Source organism: Pantherophis guttatus, chromosome 11, assembly GCF_059756535.1.
Source record: "Pantherophis guttatus breed Tessera chromosome 11, ASM5975653v1, whole genome shotgun sequence".
NCBI lineage: Eukaryota > Metazoa > Chordata > Lepidosauria > Squamata > Colubridae > Pantherophis > Pantherophis guttatus.
Window position 1 is genome coordinate 114340 of NC_142073.1, and position 24295 is coordinate 138634.

Genomic DNA, 24295 nt, shown 5'->3' on the forward strand with positions numbered 1-24295 from the left:
GAGATTAGTAGTATCACATCTGTGAAAATGGTGAAGATGAAACAGACATGTAAAAACAATGTTTTCCAAAAGATCTCTTACCTCAAAGTTTCAACCTCAAATTGGTTTGCTTAAAGATGCAGTTGACAGAAAAGTAATAATTCAAAGACTATCAAGCAAAAGTGAAAGGAAATTCTATTTGGTAAGGATAATTACCATCTGAGAAGATATCTATTTACAAGAACCTCTAGTGCTAAAGTACTAAATTACTAGGGATTAGACAATTTGAATTGGGAGCAATTAGTAGATTTTAATTAAACTATAGCAAATTTGGAGAATGCTACAGTGAACACCAGGCTGGATGAGTTCATTCTACACACCAAAGATAAAGGCAGTGCAAACTGTTGCACAGTATTCTTAATTTTACATTTAACAAAATAATTAGGATTATCTAACACTGATTAGAATGGAGAGGGGAATGTCAGATGTTCAAGTTTACATTAGAAAAGGCAGAGGAACAAGACATTGTCAATCCATATTGAATAATTGAGGAATCAATATCAAAAAGAAATCAGGGTGTGCTTCATTGATTACAGGGAGGCCTTTGGCTATGTTAAACAAGTGTGTTTAGGAAAATGGCAATCCCAGAACATCTTAGTCTTCACAGGAAATTTATAGTCAGGAAGCCACATTCCTGATAGAAGGTGAAGAGAGACTGGCTACATGTCAAGGAGACAGACAAGGTTGTATACTCTTCCCTAATTCAACCTATATGCTTGGATATTTATTGAAGGTCAGATTGGAAGATGTTTTAAAACTGGAGGAAGAAACACCAAGCATCTGCTTCATTAATATTACTCCAATAACTGAAAAAGGAAATGTTCTGCAAACTCTATAATCAAAGTCAATTGGCTTAAATAAGACAATCTAGTAATAGGAATAGAAGCCAGCCTTAGAACTGCCAGTGAAGATCCTGAGGCGTCATGGATTACTTGTGCCTTTCAGAATTGACTGTCAATAAAGGAACTAGCATCAAAAAAAATAAACTGCAGTGTAGCACTTGGCACGCAGCAATGAAGTCTTTGGAAAAAAAATTTCCACTGTCATGTATCAAAATTAAAAACTGGTTGGATGATTTTGGGCCAGTCGCTCTCTTGGCCCAACCCACAGGATTGTGAGGAAAATAGGAATATTAAGTATGCTCGTTGTCTTGAGTTGCCTCTGTTTTGCAAGGGTGGGATTAAAAAAAATCTATACAGGTAGTGTTTTTTCCTGTAATGCTATAGATGTGAAAGATGGAGCAGACTACAAAGACTACTGGTGGTGTGCAGCCAAAAGGAGAGATGTAATCGAGCCTCCCATGAGCTATCGGCTTCCCTCAGACTAATGCAACCAGCACACAAGACTCGAAGCATGGAACACATATAGGCAATTTATTTTCTCCTCCCTGCAACCCACCATTTCCATTGTGACCTGTAGCACCCATAGAGCAGAAGCAATTTGCTGGCCACATTCCAGGTCCAAAAAGCTCATAGGGTAATAATTCAAGGCAGCGTGCTGGGGCTTGGCTCCTCAAAGGACATTTTGCTGAGCAACTGGCTGTCCAATTCCATGCCTCCCCCAGGGAGCGGGAAGAAGTTCATCTCAGCAGCCAGTGCTGCCATTGCCGAGGGGTCCTGGCCAAATTGAGCACGCAGCATCATGTCCATTTTTTCTAGCCGCCGCTTGAGTCGCTTTGCTTCGCGTTCTCGGATGAGGCGAGCCTGCCGCTTCTCAGGGGTTTCATTGGCACGTTTGAGACGCATGGCTTCGCGATCCCTCTGCAGGCGTCGTGCTCGCTGTTCATCTGTCTCCTGCATCCGTTGCAGGCGCTTAGCCTCCCTGTCCCGCATGCGCCTCACTTCTCGCTCCTCTGGTGTTTCATTGTCCCGACGGCTTTTCTTGGCTGTACGTTCTCGTTCTAGACGTTGCAGTCTTGCTTCTAGAGGTTCGTTCTGTCGCCGTAAGGCCCACTTGCGCACCCCTGGGGCTTGAGCTTCCAAAAGTTTGCGGTAAGCCACACAGCTGTTGCACACGAGGAGAAGGCCAGCAGGATACACAGCAGGTCCGAGAGCAGCAGCTTTCTCTTCGGTGCTAGAAGAACCCTCTTGGGGAGGAGCAGACAGGCAATCTCCAGACAGCACCTCCGGCACCTTCTCACTACAAAAGAGAAAGAATCAGCGAAGGCAAGAAGAACGCTCGAGTCAGCCTGCGTGTCTTCTGGGGAAAAACTCTGAGGGAAGCCAAAAGATCTCTGGGCCAAGCTGCTTTTCCACCTTCCACCAAGGCTCCACTAGGATATCTTATAGCAACCTGGGTCACACTGGCCAAGAACCACCAAAATAAGACTTCCGACTTCCTTTTGCCGCAGTTTCTCACCTGTTGAAAGTGGCGTGGCTGGTGAAATGCGCCCCACATACTGCACAGTTGGACAGCTGGTCCTCAGAGTGGATGAGGAGGTGCCTACCCAGCGACCCTGGGGAGCTGAGTGCTCGGCTGCAGACAGGACACAGGTAGCTCTTGGCACTGACTGCAGCCGCTGTGTGCTGCAAACGAGGCCAGGCTGTGAGGTAAAGGCTCAACTGCCCTGTTCCTACAAGGGCAGGCTGAAGCCAAGCCTTGGAAGAAATCCCTCTTCCTTGGGACTGAAGGAGAGACACCCACAAGGCATTCCCTAAGATGGCTGGTGAAATGGTACCCCACAAACACTACATCTTTCCCAACCAGGATGAGAAAGCCTGGAGAGAGGGTGGGGCAGTCAGTTGGCAGAACGGCCTCAGGCACCCCTCCAGATAGATACCTGGTACACGTGAGTCACAAGCTGTTCCCTGCTGCCACATTCTAGCTGACAAAGAGGACAGCGGGAGAGTCCCATCAAGGCATCTGGGTTAGTGCTGAATCCCATCTATAAGAGAGAGAAGGTTGATGGAAAAAACAGGCAGGATCATGGTGGCTCTTCAAATAAGCGTAACATGCAATTCTGCTGCTGGTCTACGCAGGAAAGTCAGGCCATTGTAAGAAAAGACACTTAATCTGTGGTCTGTCTCGTAGTGATCAACTGCACATTCTCGAGTGGCATCCGCTCACAAGTAAGCTTTGAAAGCCAGGGTGTTCTTTTTCCCAACCTCATTTGACGGGTTTTTCCATCTGGCTCTAGCAAGTTAAAAGAGTATAGGTCATCTAGTCCAATACCCCCCACGCCCACTCAAGCAGGAGACCCTACACCATTTCTGACAAATGGCAGTCCAATCTTTTTTTGAAAGTCTCAAGTGATGAAGCTCCCACAACTTCCGAAGGCAAGCTGTTCCATTGGTTGATTGTTCTGTCAGAAAGTTCCTCCTCATTTCTAGGTTGAATCTCTCCTTGGTCAGTTTCCATCTATTATTCCTTGTCTGGCCTTCAGGTGCTTTGGAAAACGGCTTGACCCCCTCCTCTCTGTGGCAGCCCCTCAAGTATTGGAAGACGGCTATCATGTCTCCCCTGGTCCTTCTCTTCACTAGACTAGCTATGCCCAGTTCCTGTAACCGTTCTTCATATGTTTTAGTCTCCAGTCCCCTAATCATCCTGGTTGCTGTCCTCTGCACTTTTTCTAGAGTCAACATCTTTTTTATAGTGTGGTGACCAAAACTGGATGCAGTACTCTAGGTGTGGTCTTACTAGGGCTTTATAGTGGTAGTAATACCTCTCTTGATCTTGATTGTATCCCTCTGTTAATGCAATTTAGGATTGCATTGGCTTTTTTAGCTACCGCTGCACACTGCTGGCTGATATTTAGCTGATTGTCTACTAAGACTCCAAGATACCTCTCACAGTCACTGCTATTAAGCCTGATTTCCCCCAGTTGCACTAATAGTTTAAGGCAGACTTCATATTTTTGTAGCCTAGCCAAACGTCCCAAAACTAAACTATGCAGCCTATGGTACTAAGAAGATGGAACATCAAAGCTGCACCATCAAAAGACTTGGATGGCCAGTATTTCCCCACAACCTGGAGGAGCACTTGCCTCTTGGGCTTGGATCCCGGGGTTGCCCTCCCCAGGCTGCTCCGCCGACCCCTGCTCCTTTTTCACTGCAGCCCCCCTTGTTCCGTCCTCCTCAGAAGCCGGAGAAGAGGCCTCGTCCTGGGTGGTCTCCTCCTCGCTCTCACCTGCAACGCAAGCCGTGGCTCGGAAGGGAGGGCGGGCCGGCAGAGCACAGCCCCCCCCCGACCAACCCTACGCGCGTCCCTCCCCCCAACAGCGGAGGCAACTCACTGCTGCTGGAGGCTCTCCCCGGCGGGGGCGACGGCGGCTCCTGCCCCTCGACGGCAGGCTGGACGCCCAGCAGCCCCGGGAGGCTCTTCCTCATGGCGGCCCGCCGCTTGTGCTCTTCCAGCCCGGCCAAGACCTTCTCCCCTACGAACAAAAGCGCCAGGGCGCGTCACCCGGACCGCCCTCCTAGCCCGGAGGCTCCGCGGCCCCCGGGAAGCGGACGCGGAGGGGCTGCCCGGCCGTCCCCGCCCGCCAGCCCCGCCACGGGCGCTGCTCCGGCTCGGAAGGCGGGCGCTTGGCAGGGCCGGGCCCCCTCCCCGCAGCCCCGCCCGTTACTCACAGCGCACTTTATTGGGGGTGGCCTGTTTCCGGCGGGACATGGCTTCCCCCCCCGCGGGGGCGCCCCTGCGGAGAGAAGAGCCCCGCGTCACGCCGCGCCGCTCGGGGCCGCCGCCCGCCCCGCTCGGGACCCCGCCGCGGCTCGACCCTCACCTGGCGGCGGCCGCCGCCGCCGCCGCCCTCCGTCGCCGAGCTGGGCTCGCGGCGTGGCAGCAGCGGCGGACAAAGAGCCGCCCGGCGGGGCGCCAGCAGAAGATGGCGGCGCGGCGGCGGGAGCGCTCGGCTCGTGCACGGGGACCCGCCGTCCGTCGGGCGCGCGCCGCGCTGGATCCTGCCTCCGCCGGCAGGACGCGGCTTCGGGCCGTTGGCAGCGCAGCCGCCGCCAGGTGCACGGGCAGGACGCGGGGAGACCGGCGCAATGCAGGGAGCCGGAGGGAGTCGCTGCCTCTCCCCGGCGGCGCTCGAGCGCCTCCGGCAGCCACCCCCGCCGCTGCATCTACTGGAGGGCGCCGGCCCAGCACAGCGCCCCAGGCGGGGCAGGTGTGAAGGCGTCCCCGCCGCCGGAACCCCGCATCCGGAGGCGAGGGAGCCGCCGGGGCACTGAGGACGGTGACGCAGAGCTCCCGCGTTCCTGCTTCCGTTCCCCTGCAGGAGGCGCCTTCCGCCCGGAACCTGCTCCTTCGGCTGCTTCCGGCGTCCGGCTGCGTACTTCCGTGCTGTGTCCCTGTCGGAGGTGAGACGTCTCTCCCTGCGCCGTCGGCGAAGCCCGTCTTGTCCCGGTCGGTTCCCTCTGGAGAGCCCCGGCGGGGAGGGGAGCCAGCCCAGGGCCCCGAGGAGTTCGCGGCGGGTGGCGCCTCGGCCCAAGCAGGCCAGAAGCGACCGGCGTCGCCTCTTCGGGTCCTTCCCGGAAACGGCGGCGCGGCGCAGGTCTCGGGCGCGGCTGACGGACGGTTTCTGTCTCGCCCTCCAGTTGCGGGACTGGCCGGGATGCTGGGCTCCGGGTTCAAGGCTGAGCGCTTGCGCGTCAATCTCCGACTCGTCATCAATCGCCTGAAGTTGTTGGAGAAAAAGAAAAGTAAGCGGAGGCGAAGCGGGGGAAGGGCTGAAGCGGCCTCGCCCGCCCCTTCGGCGTCCCAGTATCTCCCTCCTCCCTGGAATGGCGTGACGCGCCTTGTGCCTCCCAACCAGGGAACGGGCTCCTTGGCCCTGAAGGCGAAGCGGGGCTCTCGCCCAGGGGAATCCCAGCGCCAGGTCCTAGGGCAGTGATGGCTAACCTTTTTGCCATCGCGTGCCAAAAGCCGGGGGAACGTGGGGGGGGGTCACGCGTGCACGTGTCGACACCCATAATTCTATGCGCCCTGTCCCCCACACACATGTGCATGCGACCACCCCCATGCTCCCCCGTTTTTGGCACGTGATGGCACAGTGGGTCCAGTAGACCCGTTTTTCACTCTCCCCAGGCTCCAGAGCCTTTCTAGGAGCCTGGGGAGGGCAAAAACGACCTTCCCCACTCCCCTGGAGGCCCTCCGGAGGCTGGAAATGGCCTGTTTGCCGACTGGTGGACCCAGAAGGCCTGAAAATCAGCGGGCCGGAGCTGAGCTCGTGTGCCCACCAATATGGCTCCGTGTGCCACCTGTGGCACGCGTGCCATAGGTTCGCCATCACGGTCCTAGGGCCAGACTAATCCATGGCTTTCCTCTTCCCTGTTTTACAGCTGAGTTGGCCCAGAAAGCCAGGAAGGAAATTGCTGACTATCTTTCTGCTGGCAAGGATGAACGGGCTCGTATCCGTGTGGAGCACATCATTCGGGAAGATTATTTGGTGGAGGCCATGGAGATCTTGGAGTTGTATTGTGACCTGCTTTTAGCTCGCTTTGGCCTCATTCATTCAATGAAGTAAGGCCCGGGTAGCAGAAAGAAACTTCTGGGAGAGGAAAGGCAGTGTTCTGGCAACCTTTTCACATGAAGACCTGCTTTATGAGATATAAACTGTTTGGGACCTACATATTGCATAACTTTATGTTATTTCTGCAGGGAGCTGGACCCTGGCCTGGCAGAAGCAGTGTCTACCCTCATCTGGGCAGCTCCTCGACTACAGTCAGAAGTAGCTGAGTTGAAAATTGTGAGTAGTACCAGCTACATGAAAGGTTATTGCCCAATTTCCTGAAAGGTTCAAGACAGTTTGGAGGCATTAATTAGCAAAACAGTTTGCTTTCTCTTAACTTTCCTTTGAAGTTAAAATAATATGACTCTTTCCAAATCCCTTGAGTTCCTCTAAGCTTAGGCCTTCTGACCAGGAAAGAGCCATAGTGTTTCTGTGCTTCACTTTAGGGCTAGCCAATGAGTTTTTAATTGTGCTATTTCTGTACTAGGTTGCTGATCAGCTATGTGCCAAATATAGCAAGGAATATGGCAAGCTATGCCGAAGCAACCAGATTGGAACAGTCAATGACAGGGTGAGAATGGGAAGAGCTTTGCTATTGATGATGAGATGACTGTATAAAGTATATCTCAAAACAAGTTTTACAGAGTAGGAATTTTGGTGATCCATACAAAGAAGCAATAACAAGTATCTTCTTTGAATTTTGTGGGTGATTCCTGCTTAGCTAGGAGGTAACAAATTGTTTTTCCTCCTCCCTGCCTTCTAGTTAATGCACAAACTGAATGTAGAAGCGCCTCCTAAAATCCTGGTGGAGAGGTACTTGATTGAGATTGCCAAGAACTACAATGTGCCCTATGAACCAGATTCGGTGGTCATGGTAAGTGGAAGTGCAGGAGGCTTCCTAACTTGTGTGATGTGAACGGTCTGCTTTTGGCTGCCAGTTGTGTGAAAAAGAGTGAAAAATTCAGTTTTCATGAATTAATTTCATGTTTGAAGCTTCATTTGAGTATTAGTAATCCACAAATGGAGTCTCAGTGAACAAATAGTGCCAAGGTTTGATTCTAGCTTCTTTAATTTTCACTGGCTACATAGCCAGTTGTGTGAGTAAAATCATGACTGCTTTGGAGTAGTCTTGTCCTAAAACAATCACAAAACCTGTGCTCACCCCATCCCAATGAAGTTTTCACTATATACATTCATGTCTTGCTGAAAAGAAATTGTTTAAAATGACTTCAATCTGGAAAAGGTTCCAAACAATATCTGAAGTACCATATGAGGACTCAAGCAATTTATGATTTGCTGATCCAGCCTTGAACTGGAGAAGACAATTTTTGTAAGAGTGGTTATCCTTCAAAAATTCCTCCCAAGATTACAACATAAAAGCCACACCCAAACAGTTTTTGGAGATCTGAATGCTGGTCAATAACCTCGTTTCTGGAAAAACACTCCCTGGACAGATGGGGCAGAACATCTGGTGGAATCCATACATTCCAATTAAATCTTACGGTTTAAGATTATTGTCAGGCTTGCCTCCGTTCAAAGCTCAAGAAAGAAAAACCCCAACTCCATGTTTGTAGAGAAAGGTACTTTTACTGAATATGAACTGAATGCAGCGAAAGAAAAGCAAAGTCTGAGGCAATAGGCACAAAAATTACATATTGAAAGCATCCCCCAAATCCCTCCTTCCACAGTCCCAAGGCAGATGTCCAATCCATATCTCCCCAAGGTGTCATGTGGGGTACTTCTTTAGGCAGCCCCATCTATCTGGTATGCCGGAGCGGTTGACCTTGGCAAGAATTACAGGCCATTTTCTAAGTCGTGGCAAGAATGATCCATAGAAATAAGTCTATAAGATGACAAATGAAAAGGAATGCACTTAATATTTTGGTGTGGCCAAGTCAAAGCCACATCCGAACCCCATAGAAATATTGTGGCAGGATTAAAATTGGCAGTTCATGGTAGAAAAGCTCAGCTATTACTGTGTTGAAGCAATTCACCATAAAGGAATAAATAAAATCATTCAGAATTCCTACAGAGTGATGTGAGAAAGTGGTCACCTGTTAAGGAAGTGCTTGGTCCCACTAACTGCAGCTAAGGGTAAGGGAACCAATTACTGAGTCATGTGGACAGCTACTGTTTTGCAGTGGTATATCGTATGTTGGATGATCTTAGGTAATGAATCAAACAAATAAAACATGAGTTTTGCTCCTTATGAAACTCTTAACATTCAGTAGCAAAGATACACAAATGTTCAGAAAAACCCCAAAGAAGCGAACACTGTCACTGAGTTGTATTTCTTTTCATTTAATCAATTTGTATAGCCACTAATCTGAAAAAGTGACTGTACGCAAGCAGTATCTTTCCTTGTTGTGAGATTGGGCCATCTCTTTTCTCAGGCAGAGGCTCCTGCAGGTGTAGAAACAGATCTGATTGATGTAGGATTTGTGGATGACATCAAGAAAGGTGGTGGTAACAGCGGTGGCTTCATGGCCCCACTACCTGGTCCTGAAAGAGTCTTGCCGATGCCATCTCCAGGTCCTCCTTTCTCCTACCCACATCCGAAGGGGATGGTAATTAACTAAACCTTGATTCATGCAGGGACTCTGGAGGTGGGTAGTTTTGCTTTTATCTTGTTGCCAACATGTGAGTTTGCAGCAGCTTTTCTTTCTTGCTCAATGAACTGCATCTGCTTTCGCTAACGAACGTTCTGATTTCTGCAGGAGAGCTTCAATGGGCTACCCGTGGGTACCTACCAACCATTTACTGGCCTTCATCCTCCTCCGATTCCAGCAATTCCTCCAACATACGAATCTGTAAGTGTCACCCAAGAAAAATGTAGTCCTCTAAAATTGCATGAAATGAAAAACACATTTCACAGCTGACCCCAAAAAAAAGTCATGTTCCACAAGTTCTACCCAACTTTCAGACTGGCTGCAGTTTGGCAGAAACTAAATTTAGAATCTGAGACAGGAGGACATAACCAGGGCATATTGTTCCTCCCCCCCCCCCTTTTGCATAGCCATCTTCCTAGTGTTTATGTGGAACAGCTCACATCAGACAGTTGTATATATTCCTAGTGTCCTCTGCTGCTGCTATTTCTTCCTTTCTGCTGCTGAGATTTTGGGTTAAGGCTCTGGTCAAGCATTAGTTGGGAGATACCTTCTCTGCTTGTTTGGGTGCCATAGTTGCTTTTCAGAACTTCCCCTTTAATTTGCTACATTTACCTGCCTTCATGCTTTGCTCCCTTCCAATAGCGATGAAATATTTTCTGAGAGGGATTGTGCCTTTCTCCCCATTGCTTTTCTGTCCTACCCAGCAGCAGAGCTTTGGGCTTTGATTCTTGAGGTGGAAAAACATATGCTTCTGAAATCTCCCAGCCTGTACAAATAAACAAAGGTATTTAGTGTGCTGCATGCCAGGACCTTCTGCCAAATACACTTGTGCCTGTTTCAGGTAGATGATGGGAATACTGACAAGGAAGTGCCATCCTTACATGTGACTGGTAAGTCCAGAGATGGTCAGGGAGCACCAGCCGAGGCCTTTCTTGGCACTCTGGTAAGACACACTGAGCTGCTGCACTTGGCTTGGGGTGAAGTGACAGCAATTTGATTCCTCCAGAGCTGTAGAAGCTCACACCAGGCAACAGAGCCCTGGGAGGCCTCAAAAGCATCAGCACTCTTGTTAAAGCCTTGGATACAAGAGAAAATAACAGCTTGCTACACCAGGCAGGCTGCTGGCATGTAGGAATGAGTCTTCTGTTGTCTGGGCATTGTTCCCGCTACTCCCTGTTAATCCGAGGAGCAGCAGCTCATTTTCTGCATTGTTTGGGCCTCCCAAGGCTTGTAATGTCTCTTCATCCGCCCTCTGCTGCAGGTCCCCGGGTAACACCAGAAGCCAAGGGGCAGCCACCAATCCCCATGCCCCGTTCAGGTGATCGCTTTGTGTTGCCAGAGTTGCCGTCTGTGCCAGATACACTGCCTGCTGCTTCTGCTGGCACCAGCACATCTGCATCAGATGAGATTGACTTTGATGATCTGTCCCGGAGGTTTGAGGAGTTGAAGAAGAAAACCTAAGAGCTACATACCCTGTTGCTGCAATGGGTGCTCTTTCCTCGTTTCCTTGTCTTCCTCTTGGCCTTTCTTCTTGTTCTACTTACACTAAATTGTGCTGTCTTGGAGGGTCCTTTGGAGCCCCTTTCAGTGGGGGAAGCAAGAAAACCCCCCTATGCCTCAGTAGCCCTAGATAATCTCTTCTCTGGAGGGGGCCATGGATGTGATGTGACTAGCATTTCCTTTGGCTAGAAGACAGCACAGCTACTGCAGTAGGATGGCTCTAGACAACCTGATGGAACGGGCACACTGCTTGCCTTCTGGGCATATACCGTGGGAAGGGCTGCCTTAAAGCCTCTGCTTGCTTGATGCAGTTATGGCTTTTCTCTGGGAAAGGAGACCAAAGCCAAGTCTACCCTGAGGGCCCTGCTGATATGCATGAGGTGGGAAGAAGAGCCAGGTACATGCCATGAGGCAAACCAATTTTAGACCTGGCTCACAGAGATTGGAAAAGACTCCCTCAGCAGGGTCTGGCAGGCTGGGTATGGGACCATCATTTGACATTTAGGTCTGCAGCCTCCAACTAGTCCATGTGGGACAAAGCCATAGATGGCAGCACCACATAGTGACATCTGCTGCTGTGATGCCCAGAGGAAAACTCTGCTTTCTCATGTAATGCCTCTGTATGTAATATGTTCACATGGCTTTTCTGGGACAGTTTAATGGTTGATTCCTTCTCTGTTCTAAATAAAAAGTGTGATCTTCACTGAGTCTGTCTTGGAGAGTATAATCTGATGCAGGAGAACTGTCAAGAGGAGACCATGCTATTTTCCAGTGGTCCCTTTCAGCCTCTGGAACAAGCAGAAAAATGGTTGATCCTCATTGTTGCCCAGTTGTATTCTGTCATAACTTGTATGTAAGTTAAGGAAAGAATATGACTGCAAGAGATTACAGAGACTGAACTGGAGGCTGAAATGGTTAAGAAGCCTTTCGGGGGTTGCTTATTCCAGGTTATTGCGGTAAAGTAGAAAGATCTCAGAAAGGCTCTTTGTCGAAGGGAAAGATTTATTGTGCAAGGTTCAGAAGCGATAGCTCAAGCAAAGTCTGAACCTTACGCAATAAATCTTTCCCTTCGATAAAGAGCTGGTGTGGTCTCTTTTCTGTAACAGTGGAACCAAATGGATTCCCCCTGCTGTTTGAGTGGGGAAAAGTATGGTATTCCCCAGATTAGTACAAACCAAGCTCATTTCCTGCACCAGGTGGCATTGTTCGATTTTTGGACTTTCTGTGCACAGAAGTTAACTTTCTGTGAGAGGCTATCTTTAAAAAATGGTAGAAATAGAATATCTGTTTGTCATGATATTTGGGACTCCTTTTTTTAGTCTTTCTGGTTATCCTATTCACATTAATGATGCTTTCTCAGATCCGTAGATGGGTGTGAAGTTTTAACTCAGAGGGTTGGGAGCTTATGGAGGTATTTCTTTTTACAAAGCTAGACTTTTCCTTAATTTGAACTCCTGAGTGTCTCAGAATGGCTGCAGGGCAAGAGCCTGACCATCTTTACCAGAGTTGTCATAGTATTCAGCAAAAGAAAAGGCAAGGGACAGCAGCGGCTATTGGTGTATTAAACTTGAGGGCAAGTTTTGAACCCGTAGCTGTTAATTGAAAGATGAATCACCGGCCCAAAACTGAAGAAAGAGAAGGGGTAGTAAAAAGTGCCATCTTTTGCTAAAACGAAAGCGGGCGAAACGCTGGATCGGAAACGGTTAGGCAGCCCTGGGCAGAGAGGAAATGGGTCTCCGAGAAAGCAGAGGGCGGAGAGCGTCGCTGCGGTGGGGCAGAAGCGGCTCAGTCTTGCGCTTCCTCGGGGGCTCCTGACTTGCATCGGCTGCCTTGACTTTCTCCTTGCCGACCTGCATCGAAAGGAAGCGTCGCCGAGAAGGAGCCTGAACCTTTGGCCGGGACGCGGGAAGAGAAGCCGGTCTCGCTCTCCGCTGGGAACCCCAGAGGAGGAGCCTCTCGCGGACTCCCTCCCGCTCGCCGGCTTCGGCCAGGACCCTTCCTCGGCCCGCGCGCATGCGTTGGAGCGCTGGGCGGCCCTTCCCCTCGAGTCTCCACCATGGCCGCAGGGCTGCGGGTGAGCGAGGCCTTTCCCGGCACCGAGGGGGCCCTCCCGGGGAAGGGCGGGGGACCGCGCGGCTGCGGCCGGACCTGACGCTCCGCTTCTCTCCCCGCAGCGCCTGAAGGAGGCCGCCGTGGTCCTTGGGGGCGGCGGCCTGATCTTCGCCGCGCACCTGGCGGCGAGGGGCGACGAGAGCTTCTACAGTCGGTGGCTGATGCCGGGCCTGCAGCGCGTGGTGGGGCCCGAGACCGCCCACCGGCTGGCGGTGCGCCTGCTCGCCTTGGGCGTCGTGCCACGGCCCGGCCCGGCCGACTCGGAGATCTTGGTACGGGGGGGCGGGGGCGGGGGCGGGCGAGGAGCCGCAAGGCCGGGCCTGAGCTCTCCTCCCGGGACTCCCCTTAGGAGGTGCGGGCTTTTGGGCGGCGGTTTCGGAACCCGCTGGGACTGGCCGCTGGATTTGACAAGCACGGGGAGGCGGTGGACGGGCTCTTCAAGATGGGCTTCGGCTTTGTGGAGGTGGGGAGCGTTACGCCGGAGCCCCAGGAAGGCAACGCCAAGCCGCGGGTCTTCCGGCTGCCCGAAGACCAAGCGATCATCAACAGGTGGGCGCTCTGGGTGTGGGGTGGGGGTGGTAGTGGGGAGCGGCGGAGGAAAGGCCCCTGAAGCTCTTGTGGCCACACAGGTACGGGTTCAACAGTCAGGGCCACACCGTGGTGGAGCGCAGACTCCGAGCCCGGGAAGTCGCCCAGCGCCGGCTCAGCAAAGGTGAGGCAGCAGTGTGGCCTTTGGGGCACTCTAGGGATGGCTAGTTTTCCTCTACCCCGATTGTTTGTTCACTCACATTTTTGAACAATTCATCTCCCTCAGGGAGGGACTGAGCAATGTACAGCAAAATTTTGAAATATAGAAGCAGCGTTTAAAAATTAAAAGTTTAGAAAATAACGGCATTACAGAGTTGAAGGGACCTTGGAGGTCTTCTAGTCCAATCTTGCTAAAGCAGGAGACTCTGTACCAGGGCCCTCCAATCCCTGGGTTGCAGCCCAATGTCCGGTGCTGCCCATTGGAACCAGACTACGCAAGCAGAGCGTGACAGGGTGAAGCTGCATTTGCACAAGTGGCACATGCGCCAGTCTATCCTCACCCTTCCCACCCTGTTGCTGCTGGTGGTCCACAGAGCTGGAAAAGTTGAGGACTGCTGTCTAGACCATTTCAGACAAATGGCTGTCCAATCTTTTCTTAAAAACCACTAGTGATGGAACAATCACAACTTCTGGAGGCAAGCTGTTCCACTGATTACTTGTCCTAACTGTCAGGAAGTGTCTTCTTATTCCTAGGTTTGTTTAGAAATTTGGAACTAAAAGGAGGCAAGGACAATTAAAATATTCCAGAAATTAGTTAAAAAGGTGAAGGGAGGGCTCTTGGGTGCGTGCTCCTCTGAGGGCCCCATTCAAAGACCACAGAGCCATGTTTTTACTCTGTGGAAGGCCCGGAGAGAGGAGGTCTGTCTCATCTCCAGAGGCCCGGCAGGGGCAACAGCAGAGAAGGCTTTTCTAGACCCCACCAGTTGGATTTCTTTATCTAACAGGTCTACAAAATAACTTCACTGTTGACCAGTATGGGCCGATATAATGGACAAAAATTATTCCATAAGTAGTCTTGTCCCTTGCCATATAGGGCTTTATAAATCATAACCAACATCTTGAATTGGACCAATGCCAGTTGAATTGGACCTGGAAGAAAACTAGCACCCAATGCAGCTCGTGGAGCAAAATTATTACATGCACTTTTTTGAGAATCCAGAATTGCACTGATGGGAGCAGGAGAGTGGCCCTTTGAGTAATGTTTTCATTAACTAGGAGTGCTTTTTATCAGTGTTTCTGTTCTTTGAAGTAACAAGTAAGAATGTGATTTCTGATATAAACCAATTCAGACTTGCTAAAATCAAGATGTGTGCAAAGATTTGAACTTTAGTAACTTGTGAACTGATTATAATGTGGGAAACACGCTTCCTGAATATGAAATTGAGCATTAACAAGATCATACTGAGTATTATAGGATGCTATGAAATGTTATATGGTACATATAAAGCTACTGAGCATGCTTACAAGATCACAGACAAGCTAAATTATACTAACCAATAAAAGAATACATTCCAAACACATATGTTTGAACTGTGTACAGGTAGTCCTCGACCACAATTGAGTTCGAAATTTATGTTGCTAAGTAAAACATTTGTTAAGTGCATTTTGTCCCATTTTAAGACATTTCTTGCCATAGTTGTTTAAGTGAACCACTGCAGTTAATTAAGTTAGTAGCACAGTTGTTAAGTAAATCTGGCTTCCCCATTGACTTTGCTTATAAGAAGGTCACAAAAGATGATTGCATGACACTAGGACACTGGGACTATCATAAATATGAGTCAGTAGTAGCCAAACATCTGAATTTTGATCTCATGACAGTGGGTATGCTGAAATGGTCATAAGTGTGAGAAATGGCCATAAGTACCTTTTTTTAGTGCCACTGTAAGTGGTCACTAAGTGAACTGTTGTATGCCGAGGACTACCTGTATAAGGTGATTTCCTACCTTTTTAAGGAGTCTCTCACTTTGTTTCCCTAGAGGTGTCTCCTTGTTTATGCATAAATAAATACTAATCTACCTTTCCCACTCAGATCCTTTTTGGGCAAAGGCACACCGGGCTAAAGAATCTTGCCAATGTTTACAACTAATGGCACAGCCACATTCTGCATCAGTTGAAACAGTTTTCAAGGGTAGTGCCATGTAGAGCACTTTGCAATAGGGCATAAATGACCAGAAAGCCTATTTCCCTATTCAGGAAAGGGTGTAACTGGCATACAGCAAACCCTCCTGGCCATAGTTGCCACCTGTTCTTCCAGCAGGAACTGTAAATCCAAAAGGACCCCAGGTTATGTGCGGGGTCTGTGGGACATGGTACAACCCCATCCAAGACCAAAGGTGCTAAGTTCCTGGACACAGAGGGGCTGCCTCTGCCTTCAGGGCTAATGCTCCATGGTATTTTCTTTGTTTTTAGCGGGGATGCCCCTTGGAATAAATCTGGGGAAGAACAAGTGTTCTGTGGATGCAGCTGCTGACTATGTTGCAGGCATTCGCGTGTTGGGTCCGCTGGCTGATTACGTGGTGGTGAATGTTTCCAGCCCAAACACGCCAGGATTGCGGGCTTTGCAAGGCAGAGCAGACTTGCACCTCTTACTTACAAAGGTAGGGTCCTGCCTTGGCCTTGAAGGTTCTTCTCTCTTCCTTACAAATCTCCCTCTTGGGGTGTTCTGTGCCCAGCAGACTGGCATACACTTTGAGCTGCTGCTCACTCGTACTCACTGAGCACTGTCAGAAAGAACGTTGGGCCCCTATTAGGGAACAGGCCACCTATTAGTGAATGCCTGTTTCCCATACTGGCCATCTTTGCTGTCATCTGGTCTCCCTAGCATTGGAAGCAGCTTCGTTTGAGTACAGCTCCTCCTCCTCTCCTTCCCAAGAGCATCTCACCTTATTGTGAACCTTTCTGTGTGCTGGTACTGTTCTGCCCACTGAAGAGATGGCTGAAGCCTGGAGCTTCAGTTTCATCTTTGTTTCTGGCAGGTTCTTGCTGAGCGGGATTCCCTCCCAGGTAAGCACAAACCGGCTGTGCTGGTGAAGATTGCACCAGACCTGACAAGCCAAGAGAAACGGGACATTGCCAGGATTGTGAGTGAGGTACTGAGCACTAGGACAAGGACAGACTGTCATTCCCTTCATGAGCTCCTGACTCAGGCAGCCTCTGCTCTGTTTTATCTGCATGCTGCTGGTCAGCTGCATCTTCACCCCCAAGGATTGGAAGGAACTGGGAACCATCTAATTCTTCCTTTGGTCTCCTTTTCCAGCTGGGCATTGATGGACTGGTGCTAACTAACACTACTGTGAGCCGTCCTGAGACCCTTCGTGGGGCTTCTTGCAACGAAGTGGGGGGGCTAAGTGGGGCTCCCTTACGACAGCTCTCCACCCAGATGGTCAGCGACATGTATGCTCTCACTCAAGGTAATGAGATAAAGAAGAGACATGAGAGGCAATGGCACCAGATTCCTTTTTTATAAATGCTTCCTTCCTTCCTTCTCTTAGGGCGGGTACCAATCATTGGAGTGGGTGGAGTATGCACTGGCCAGGATGCCTTGGAGAAAATACGGGCAGGTGCCTCCTTGGTCCAGATGTATACAGTGCTCACATACCATGGACCACCTGTGGTGGGTACCATAAAGCAGGAGCTTGAGGCCCTACTGAGGTGAGTGGAAAGCTAAGTTTCTTTTTTTTTAATTTTTTAAAATTTTCTTTTAATACAAACATTCCATCTTTATTAAACAGCGTATTGTCTGGGTATATTTTTTGTGTGTCTTAACAATTAAACTTACCACCGTATTCATTTCTTACATTCATTCTTATATTAATACCATGTTTCCCTGAAAATAAGACATGTCCAGATAATAAACCCAATTGGGCTTTCGAACGCATGCACTATAATAAGCCCCCCCCGAAAATACCCCCCTCCCAATACTTAGATGCATGTGCAGCTGCCATGCAAACAGCATGAGGTGAGGCGAGGCGGGGGGTGGGCAATGGTGGGGGAACATGCCCCACGCGCACCTGCCATCCACCCGGAACAGCCTCATGGAGGCCGTTTCCACAAACCCTAGCTCACACATTCCTTCTCTTAGTGGGGGCTGCAAACAAACTCTTTCCAGCCCTAGCCCTGTCGAGCTGGGGGGAGGGGAACTGGCGCTGGAGCTCCGATTAGTGGCTGATGTGGGTTGTCTGCGTAGCCATGAAGCGGGATTGGTGTGGCCGGTTCTTGCCCGCAGCATTGCCGGCGAGGATCAGGTCAGAGCCGCTCCCTCTGCCACCTGAGATCAGCAGGACAGATTTAGTGAGCCGGACGCACCGCTGCCACTCGGGAGAAGAAGAAAGAGAGGAGGTGCTGTGAGAGAGCCCATTTCTGATGTTCTTCTCCTCTTGGGCAGCAGCAGTGTGTTCAGCTCCCCAAATCAAGCTTGTCGATCTCGGCCAGCGAGGGGGAGTGGCAGGTGGGGAAGGGTGGGGAGGCGGAGAAGCGAGGCGCATGGAGTGAGACAGGGCTCCCCTTGCTGTCTCTTCTCCCCTCCCTCGCCAGCCATGGCAGGAGCTGGAAGTCAGGTAAGACATGGAGGAGAAGTGAGATGCAATCCAAAGTACTTCATTGTAATACACCATTCCCATCTCCTATATACAAACCCCAACTTAAGTGGCGAGCTAAAAATGAAAATAAAAAACCTGAATGTTTTAGGCAACAGCTCATAGCAGCAGGAGAAGCTGCTATGCAGCTTCTGAGCCCACCAAGTGCTGGAATTTATTGCAGCGAGTAAAAACAGACAACTGACATAAAAATCCAGTAGGTTCTAGCCAGTAAAATTGTTTATCAAGCCAACAAGGGAAGGACTTTTTCATGTAGCAACAGCCTGCTGTGGGGAAGGCATACCTTTATATTTCACCTTTGGGTTGAAGCCCCATCTCGTTCCATGCAGCTCGCTCCTCTGCCTCCCCACCCGTCCCCACCTGCCAATCCCCATTGCCGGTCGAGATTGGCAAGCCTGATTCGGGGAGCTGAACACGCTGAACACGCTGCTGCTTCCAGGAGGAGAAGAACATCAGAAATGGGCTCTCTCGCAGCGCCTCCTCTCTTTCTTCTCCCGAGTGGCAGCAGTGCATCCGGCTCACTGAATCTGGGCTGCTGATCTCAGGCGGCAGCGGCTCTGACCTGATCCTCGCCGGCAATGCTGTGGGCAAGAACCGGCCACGTCAATCCCACTTCGTGGCTGCGCAGACAGCCCACACCGGCCACTGCTGGGGCCTCCAGCACCAGTACCCGTCCCCCCAAGTCGACAGGGCTAGGATTGGCAAGAGTTTGTTGTTAATCTATTCATTTCTGCACATTCTAATATTTTCTTAATCACATTTTCATCTATAGGGATCTCTTTGCTTTTCCAATTTTGTGCAAATACAATTCTAGTTGTAGTTATTAAATAATCAAATATAGTTTCTTTACTATAAATTCCTGGTAAAATCCCCAACAGGAATAGTTCCAGTTTTAAATCAATATGTTGCTGCATACGAATTTTTGGCCAATATCTTTTTGCTTCCACACACGTCCACCATATATGATAATACGACTCCGGTGTCTGTTGACACTTCCAACATTTAGTTGATTTCCGGTCTTTTGGGTGATAACTGCCATCTGTAAAACATCTTATATAAATTTTCCTTGTATGCAGTTGACAATGTTAAATTGTAATTCCTATCCCATCGTTGCTGCCATTTATCTAGCTCTTACCGTGTGACCAAAGTTTTTCACCCATGCTATCATAGTTTCTTTAACTTGTTCTTCTTCTAATTTAACGCTCAATAAGTAGCTGTACAATTTTTATATCATTCTCTCTTCTATTCCTATTAATATCTTATCCAATTTTGTCAATTCCATATAAAAGCCATAAAGCTTAGCGTCCTTTTCAAATCTAGATTGTATTTGCAACTGTGTATACCAAGCCATATCAATCCCCTGCTTTTCCAGTTCACATTTCGTTTTAAGTTCCCCCTTTTCCAACAAAATATATTTATATCTAACAATATTTCCCATATTAATAATATTTGGATGTATAAGTGCTTCCATCGTTGAAAGCCAGACTGATATCTTCAAGTAGTGTTCCTCTCTCATTTTTTCCCATACGAATAACAAAGCATTTCTTATATAGTGTCTTTGGAAGTAATCATGTATTTTGTTTTTCCCATACCATAAAAAAGCATGCCAACATAATTGCAGGTCATGTCCCTCCAACGTCAATAACCTTGTATTTCTCAATACAATCCATTCCTTCATCCACGTTAGCGCTGCTGCCTGGTAATATAATTACCCAATTCGGTAGTCCAAACCCTCCCCTAGCTCTTACATCTTGTAACATTTTTAGATTGATTCTCGCTTTTCTCCCCTGCCATATATATTTCACTATTATCTTACTGAGCTCTTCAAAATATTTTTTCTCCAATTTTATCGGGATTGTTTGGAATAAGAACAATACTCTCGGTAATATGTTCATTTTAATTGTAGCTAGTCTTCCTATTAACAATAATTGCAGGTTTTTCCATCTATCCAAATCTACCTCAGTTTGCTTTTTTAGCTTATAGTAGTTGTCTTCCTTAATCGTTACACATCTTGCTGTTAATTGTATCCCTAAGTATTTTACTTTCTTTGTAATCTGGATATCTAATCTCTTTGTCAAGTCTTTTCTGTTTTTCTATGATATTTTTCACTAAGATTTTTGTTTTGTCTTTATTACTTTTCAGTCCTGCCACTTCACCATATTCTTCTATTCTTTCTGTTTATTTATTTATTTGTTTGTTTGTTTGTTTGTTTATTGTTTATATTTATATACCGCCCTTCTCCCGAAGGACTCGGGACGGTGAACAGCCAACAGATAAAACACAAGAAACAGTATTAAAATCCGATTAAATTAATTTGGCCCACAATTAAAAGCACCCCTGTATTAAAACCCATAATTAAACAGTTTTAAAATTAAAGCAATTTAAAAGAGTTAGGCCAGCCCGGTTTGTTGGAATAAAAATGTCTTTAGGGCACAGCGAAAGGTGCGTAGATCCAGGATCCGCCGTATCTCCGGGGGCAGCTCATTCCAGAGGGTAGGTACCCCCACAGAGAAGGCTCTCTCCATATAATTTTAATTGGATTATGATCTGCCCATGTGTTTGCTTCTATACTTATTTCTTGTATATTGGGTATTAGCTCAGTTGATATCCACATCATGTCTATTCTAGACCAAGACATATGTCTATTAGAGTAAAATGTGTATTGATTTTTGTCTGGATGTGTCCCTCGCCAAGCATCTTGCATACCTAATTCTTCCACCATTTTAAAAAAGATTTTTGGAGGTGTCTTCCTAACTCTTTTGTTTCTTTTTTTAGTTTTATAGTCCAAATCTGCATCCACAATTGCATTGAAGTTACCTACAATACATATATTCTCATATTCCAATTCTATTATTTTTCTATATAGTTTACTATAAAAAATCATCTTGGTTCTCATTTGGTGCATATATTGCCATTAACAATATTTGTTTGTTATTCAACGTGATCTCCACCATCAAAATTCTTCCTTCCTCATCCAAAAATATTTGTTTAGCCTTGTCTCTTTTATATATAGTGCTACACCTCTCTTACTTGGCTGTGCCTTATTCCAAAGTGCCAGTGTAGATTTCCTTAGTCTGTCTCTGTCGTTTTGTTTTTTGCTTTTTAGATTCTAAGATCTACACAGTTCTTAAAGGGAAAAAACAAAATCTCCAGTGTTTCACTCTATATCTTGAATAGTTTAGTCAAAACAACTGCTTATCAATTTAGTTCACAGGCTTTCTTAACTCCCAAGGTTACATTTCATCTTTGTTAATATGTCTTCCAATTTTAACTGTTGCCTGTAGGTGGCACTGTTGCCTTTTTTCTCTCTCCTTCCCCTCTCTACAGTACTGTCATAGCAAGTTAAAGTCCAATCCTAATAAAAAGTTCTAAAAAAGTTCATACAATCACGTATTCTTTAGCCAATAATCCCCAATTTAAATTTTGAAGTACCCAGTCCAGATTCAGACTTTACTCTTCAGCCCAATCTTTATAAGGCAATTTTTCTCTTATTCCTTTATTTTCTTGGCTCCACCCACTTCCTTGCCGCCATTCTTTTGGGGGTGGAATAGGTAAAACACCCAATTCCACCTCCTCCTTGAGGTCACACTCTCCTCTGCTATTCCAAGGAGGTTCTTCTTTAGTCCAGTTTAAAGAGTGGTAAAAACTACTCAAAATATCTCACCCAGACTGATCACACCTTCCTTTCGTTTCTGCGCTCTGCAGTGGCTGCCCCAGCTTCATAGCGACTCACAATGGTCGCCTTCCCAGCCATCTGTTTAGGGAGCTTCTCCGGCTCTATCAGGGAATTTGTGAGTTCCCTGAGATCCACAGAGTGTGCTCCCCTTGCTCGTCGTCCCTACCAGACAACTCATGTCCAAAAGGACCACCTAACAGCTGGGATATCTACAGTCCCTCATGAGCCCCCAAAAGATCCGTCATTTCACCGCGATGCTAGCCCCTCCCCTCCCTGGAAAGCTAAATTTCTTTTGGCCCATGGTTAGATCTAAAATACAAGACTCTGTCATTTGTTCTAAAACAATTGGATTTAAGTCTGTTTTTGTTACTTCGAAATTAAGAATGATGTGTCGTGTATTATCTGTGAGGGAAAAGCAGGCTCTCTTCCTTCTACAAGTGCTTCTCTTTGTAGGCAGTCCCTGTTAAATCAGCATGCTAAATCAGCATAGCTTATTTAGCACTTAAAAGGATGGACACCAACAAGGAGGAACCAGGACTTGAATAAATCTTTTATTAATTGATTTAAAAATTGCCCCTAAATACTTATAAAGATCAGGAGGATAGCACTCCAATCAGCCAGATGAGCCTAATGGCAGGGAAGGTTCATGTTCCAGATCTGAACTCATAGGAAACTGTGAAAAAAGGCAAATCCCCCCCCCCTTTCTTTGGAATCTTCACTTAGTATTGGGATAATTGGTATTGGAAAATTAATGGTTGTACTTAGAGTCATTGGAGAGGAAGAGACTACTAGAGTAAGGAAGTACACAATGAGGAATATACACTGAAAGGAATTAGGTTCTTGCATGGGGTATTAACTAAGGAAGTGGAGCTTGCGGAGCAAAGAAAAACATTTAGGAAAAGATAGTTCACAGGGGTTGATATTTTCCTTTTTATCCCCAAGAGACAGAAGAAGAGTTCACATAATTCTATTTGCCTTGAGCAGAGAACAAGGATTCCAGAGTGTTCAAGATGCTGTGGGAGCGGATCACAACTTCTGAGGATTAGTGTGACAAAAGGGACCCTTGAACTCTCTGGACCAGCAGCAAAAGAGGACGTGTTGTCGGAGATCCACTGGCTACTTCCTGCCCCTCATTAATGATGAGGGGGGAATTTGGACCTTAAAAAAAAAAAAAGACATGTAACAAGGGGGAAACAAGTGTTGGCATACATCCTCTCCTGGGGAAGTGTAAAAGCTAAAGAGCTTTCCTGATGTCGTGAGACTGATGCAAGCAGTACCCCAGCACAAGAAAGTAGAAATGGGTCACAGAGTTGGGGAGGAACATAGTATCAGTGTTTCTTTTGTTGAATCTCAGTCTCTCTCTCCTCGTAAGGTTGGGAGGCCTGTACCATACTGAGTAGAGGAAACCAGTGTTGTTATTCAGAAGTTTTGGAGAAGGCACACAACAATTTTTAAAAATAAAATATTGAGATTGTTTCCTCTGGAAGTTACTTAATTTTGTTTTGAAATGTGTGTGTCTAAGCCTATCTAGGCAGTAGAAGATGCTGAGTCTCCTTTGAAGGAAGTGTGCTTCGCACCAGGTAAACAGCTTCAAAAATTAATCTATTAAGGGGTTGGTAACAAAATATGTATCTAAATTTATTGGCTGCTCAATTTCAGTTTACTGGGTGGCATACAAAACTATACATAAAAACATCTAGTGTTGCCTTTCAAACTCAGATATTTGCAAATATCTTTGCAAAATGGCTTTTTCAGCCTCCCAAACAACTGCAAGTATTTTAAGCAAAGTGAAAAGCATTGTATTAAAGGGGGTGGTGGTTTGTCAAGTCTTTACCTATAATACAGAAATGATACATCCATTCAATGTACGTGATCCACCAGAAAGCAACAAATCCAAAGGCATTAAGGGGGGAGAAAAGAGATGCTGTTGAAATAGGTTGCATCTCCTTTCCCACCTGGGTTTGCTTCTGTAACACTTTCAACATTGAAGGACATTTACAGCCCTGATGAAAGGGCTGGTTTTTACGCATCAAAGGGAATGGATTTGGCTCAAAGGAAAAATATGGTTTCCTACACTCCATAGGAGGAGGCAAATATGTGATGCTAAAATGCTAATACTATATCACCTTTATTAATGTACTAGTAACAAAGTCCCAAATCCCAGGAAATTAAACCCTGGTAAGACCAAGTGGCTCTGGATTTGGGGTTCGTTGGCTCAGGGAGAATTGCCACCTTTGGTCTTGGATGGGGTGGCAGTACCCCAGATCCTGTGCGTAATCTGGGGGTTCTCCTAGATTCATGACTCCTCAGAGCAGATGGCGGTCAGGGCCAGGAGGGCCTTTGCGCAACTGTGGGTTGTGTGCCAATTACGCCCTTTCCTAGACCAACAATTCCTACTCTCAATCACTCACACCCTAGTCACTTCCTGTCTTTATTGCAACACACTCTACATGGGGCTGCCCTTGAGCATCCAGAAGCTCCAGTTGGTGCAAAATGCAGCGGCCTGCATGGTTTTGTGCAGTCCCTGGTGTGCACGTATCACCTCTTCTGCAGAAGCTGCACTGGCTGCTAATTTGCTTCAGGGTACAATTCAAGGTGCTGGTTGTCACCTTTAAAACCCTTTATGGCTTGGGACCAGGTGATCTGAGGGATGGTCTCTTGCCGGTAACATCTACCCGATCCATCAGAGTGGGGAGGCAGGGAATGCTGCCCATCCCCTAGAAAG

At 47.7% G+C, this 24295-nt stretch overlaps 3 protein-coding genes across 6 annotated transcripts; 2 read left to right on the top strand and 1 right to left on the bottom strand.

The window, feature by feature from the left end:
* Nucleotides 1–1391: 1391 nt before the first annotated feature.
* On the bottom strand, nucleotides 1392–5176 carry ZNF821 (zinc finger protein 821). 3 transcript variants are annotated; one of them, XM_034426741.3, is made up of 7 exons: nucleotides 4760–5144; nucleotides 4608–4672; nucleotides 4271–4411; nucleotides 4022–4164; nucleotides 2819–2923; nucleotides 2398–2564; nucleotides 1392–2178 (listed from the first exon to the last, which is right to left on the bottom strand). In XM_034426741.3, exons 2-7 carry the CDS (start codon nucleotides 4645–4647, stop codon nucleotides 1524–1526), a joined length of 1251 nt encoding a protein of 416 aa, XP_034282632.1. In that variant the 5' UTR covers nucleotides 4648–4672; nucleotides 4760–5144; the 3' UTR covers nucleotides 1392–1523. The 3 variants fall into 3 exon arrangements, with proteins under 3 accessions (XP_034282632.1, XP_034282630.1, XP_087733501.1); XM_034426739.3 differs by lacking the exon at nucleotides 4608–4672 and having other exon boundaries at nucleotides 4760–5176; XM_087877375.1 differs by lacking the exon at nucleotides 4760–5144 and having other exon boundaries at nucleotides 4608–4737.
* On the top strand, nucleotides 4884–11302 carry IST1 (IST1 factor associated with ESCRT-III). 2 transcript variants are annotated; one of them, XM_034426746.3, is made up of 10 exons: nucleotides 4884–5339; nucleotides 5577–5681; nucleotides 6321–6501; nucleotides 6640–6727; nucleotides 6978–7061; nucleotides 7254–7364; nucleotides 8884–9057; nucleotides 9208–9300; nucleotides 9941–9989; nucleotides 10361–11302. In XM_034426746.3, exons 2-10 carry the CDS (start codon nucleotides 5594–5596, stop codon nucleotides 10558–10560), a joined length of 1068 nt encoding a protein of 355 aa, XP_034282637.1. In that variant the 5' UTR covers nucleotides 4884–5339; nucleotides 5577–5593; the 3' UTR covers nucleotides 10561–11302. The 2 variants fall into 2 exon arrangements, with proteins under 2 accessions (XP_034282637.1, XP_034282636.1); XM_034426745.3 differs by having other exon boundaries at nucleotides 5240–5385.
* Nucleotides 11303–12359: 1057 nt separating this feature from the next.
* On the top strand, nucleotides 12360–23046 carry DHODH (dihydroorotate dehydrogenase (quinone)). Its single transcript, XM_034426742.3, has 9 exons — nucleotides 12360–12673; nucleotides 12774–12983; nucleotides 13061–13260; nucleotides 13341–13423; nucleotides 15709–15896; nucleotides 16275–16388; nucleotides 16556–16709; nucleotides 16791–16950; nucleotides 22555–23046. Exons 1-9 carry the CDS (start codon nucleotides 12656–12658, stop codon nucleotides 22607–22609), a joined length of 1182 nt encoding a protein of 393 aa, XP_034282633.2. The 5' UTR covers nucleotides 12360–12655; the 3' UTR covers nucleotides 22610–23046.
* The last annotated feature ends 1249 nt before the right edge of the window (nucleotides 23047–24295 follow it).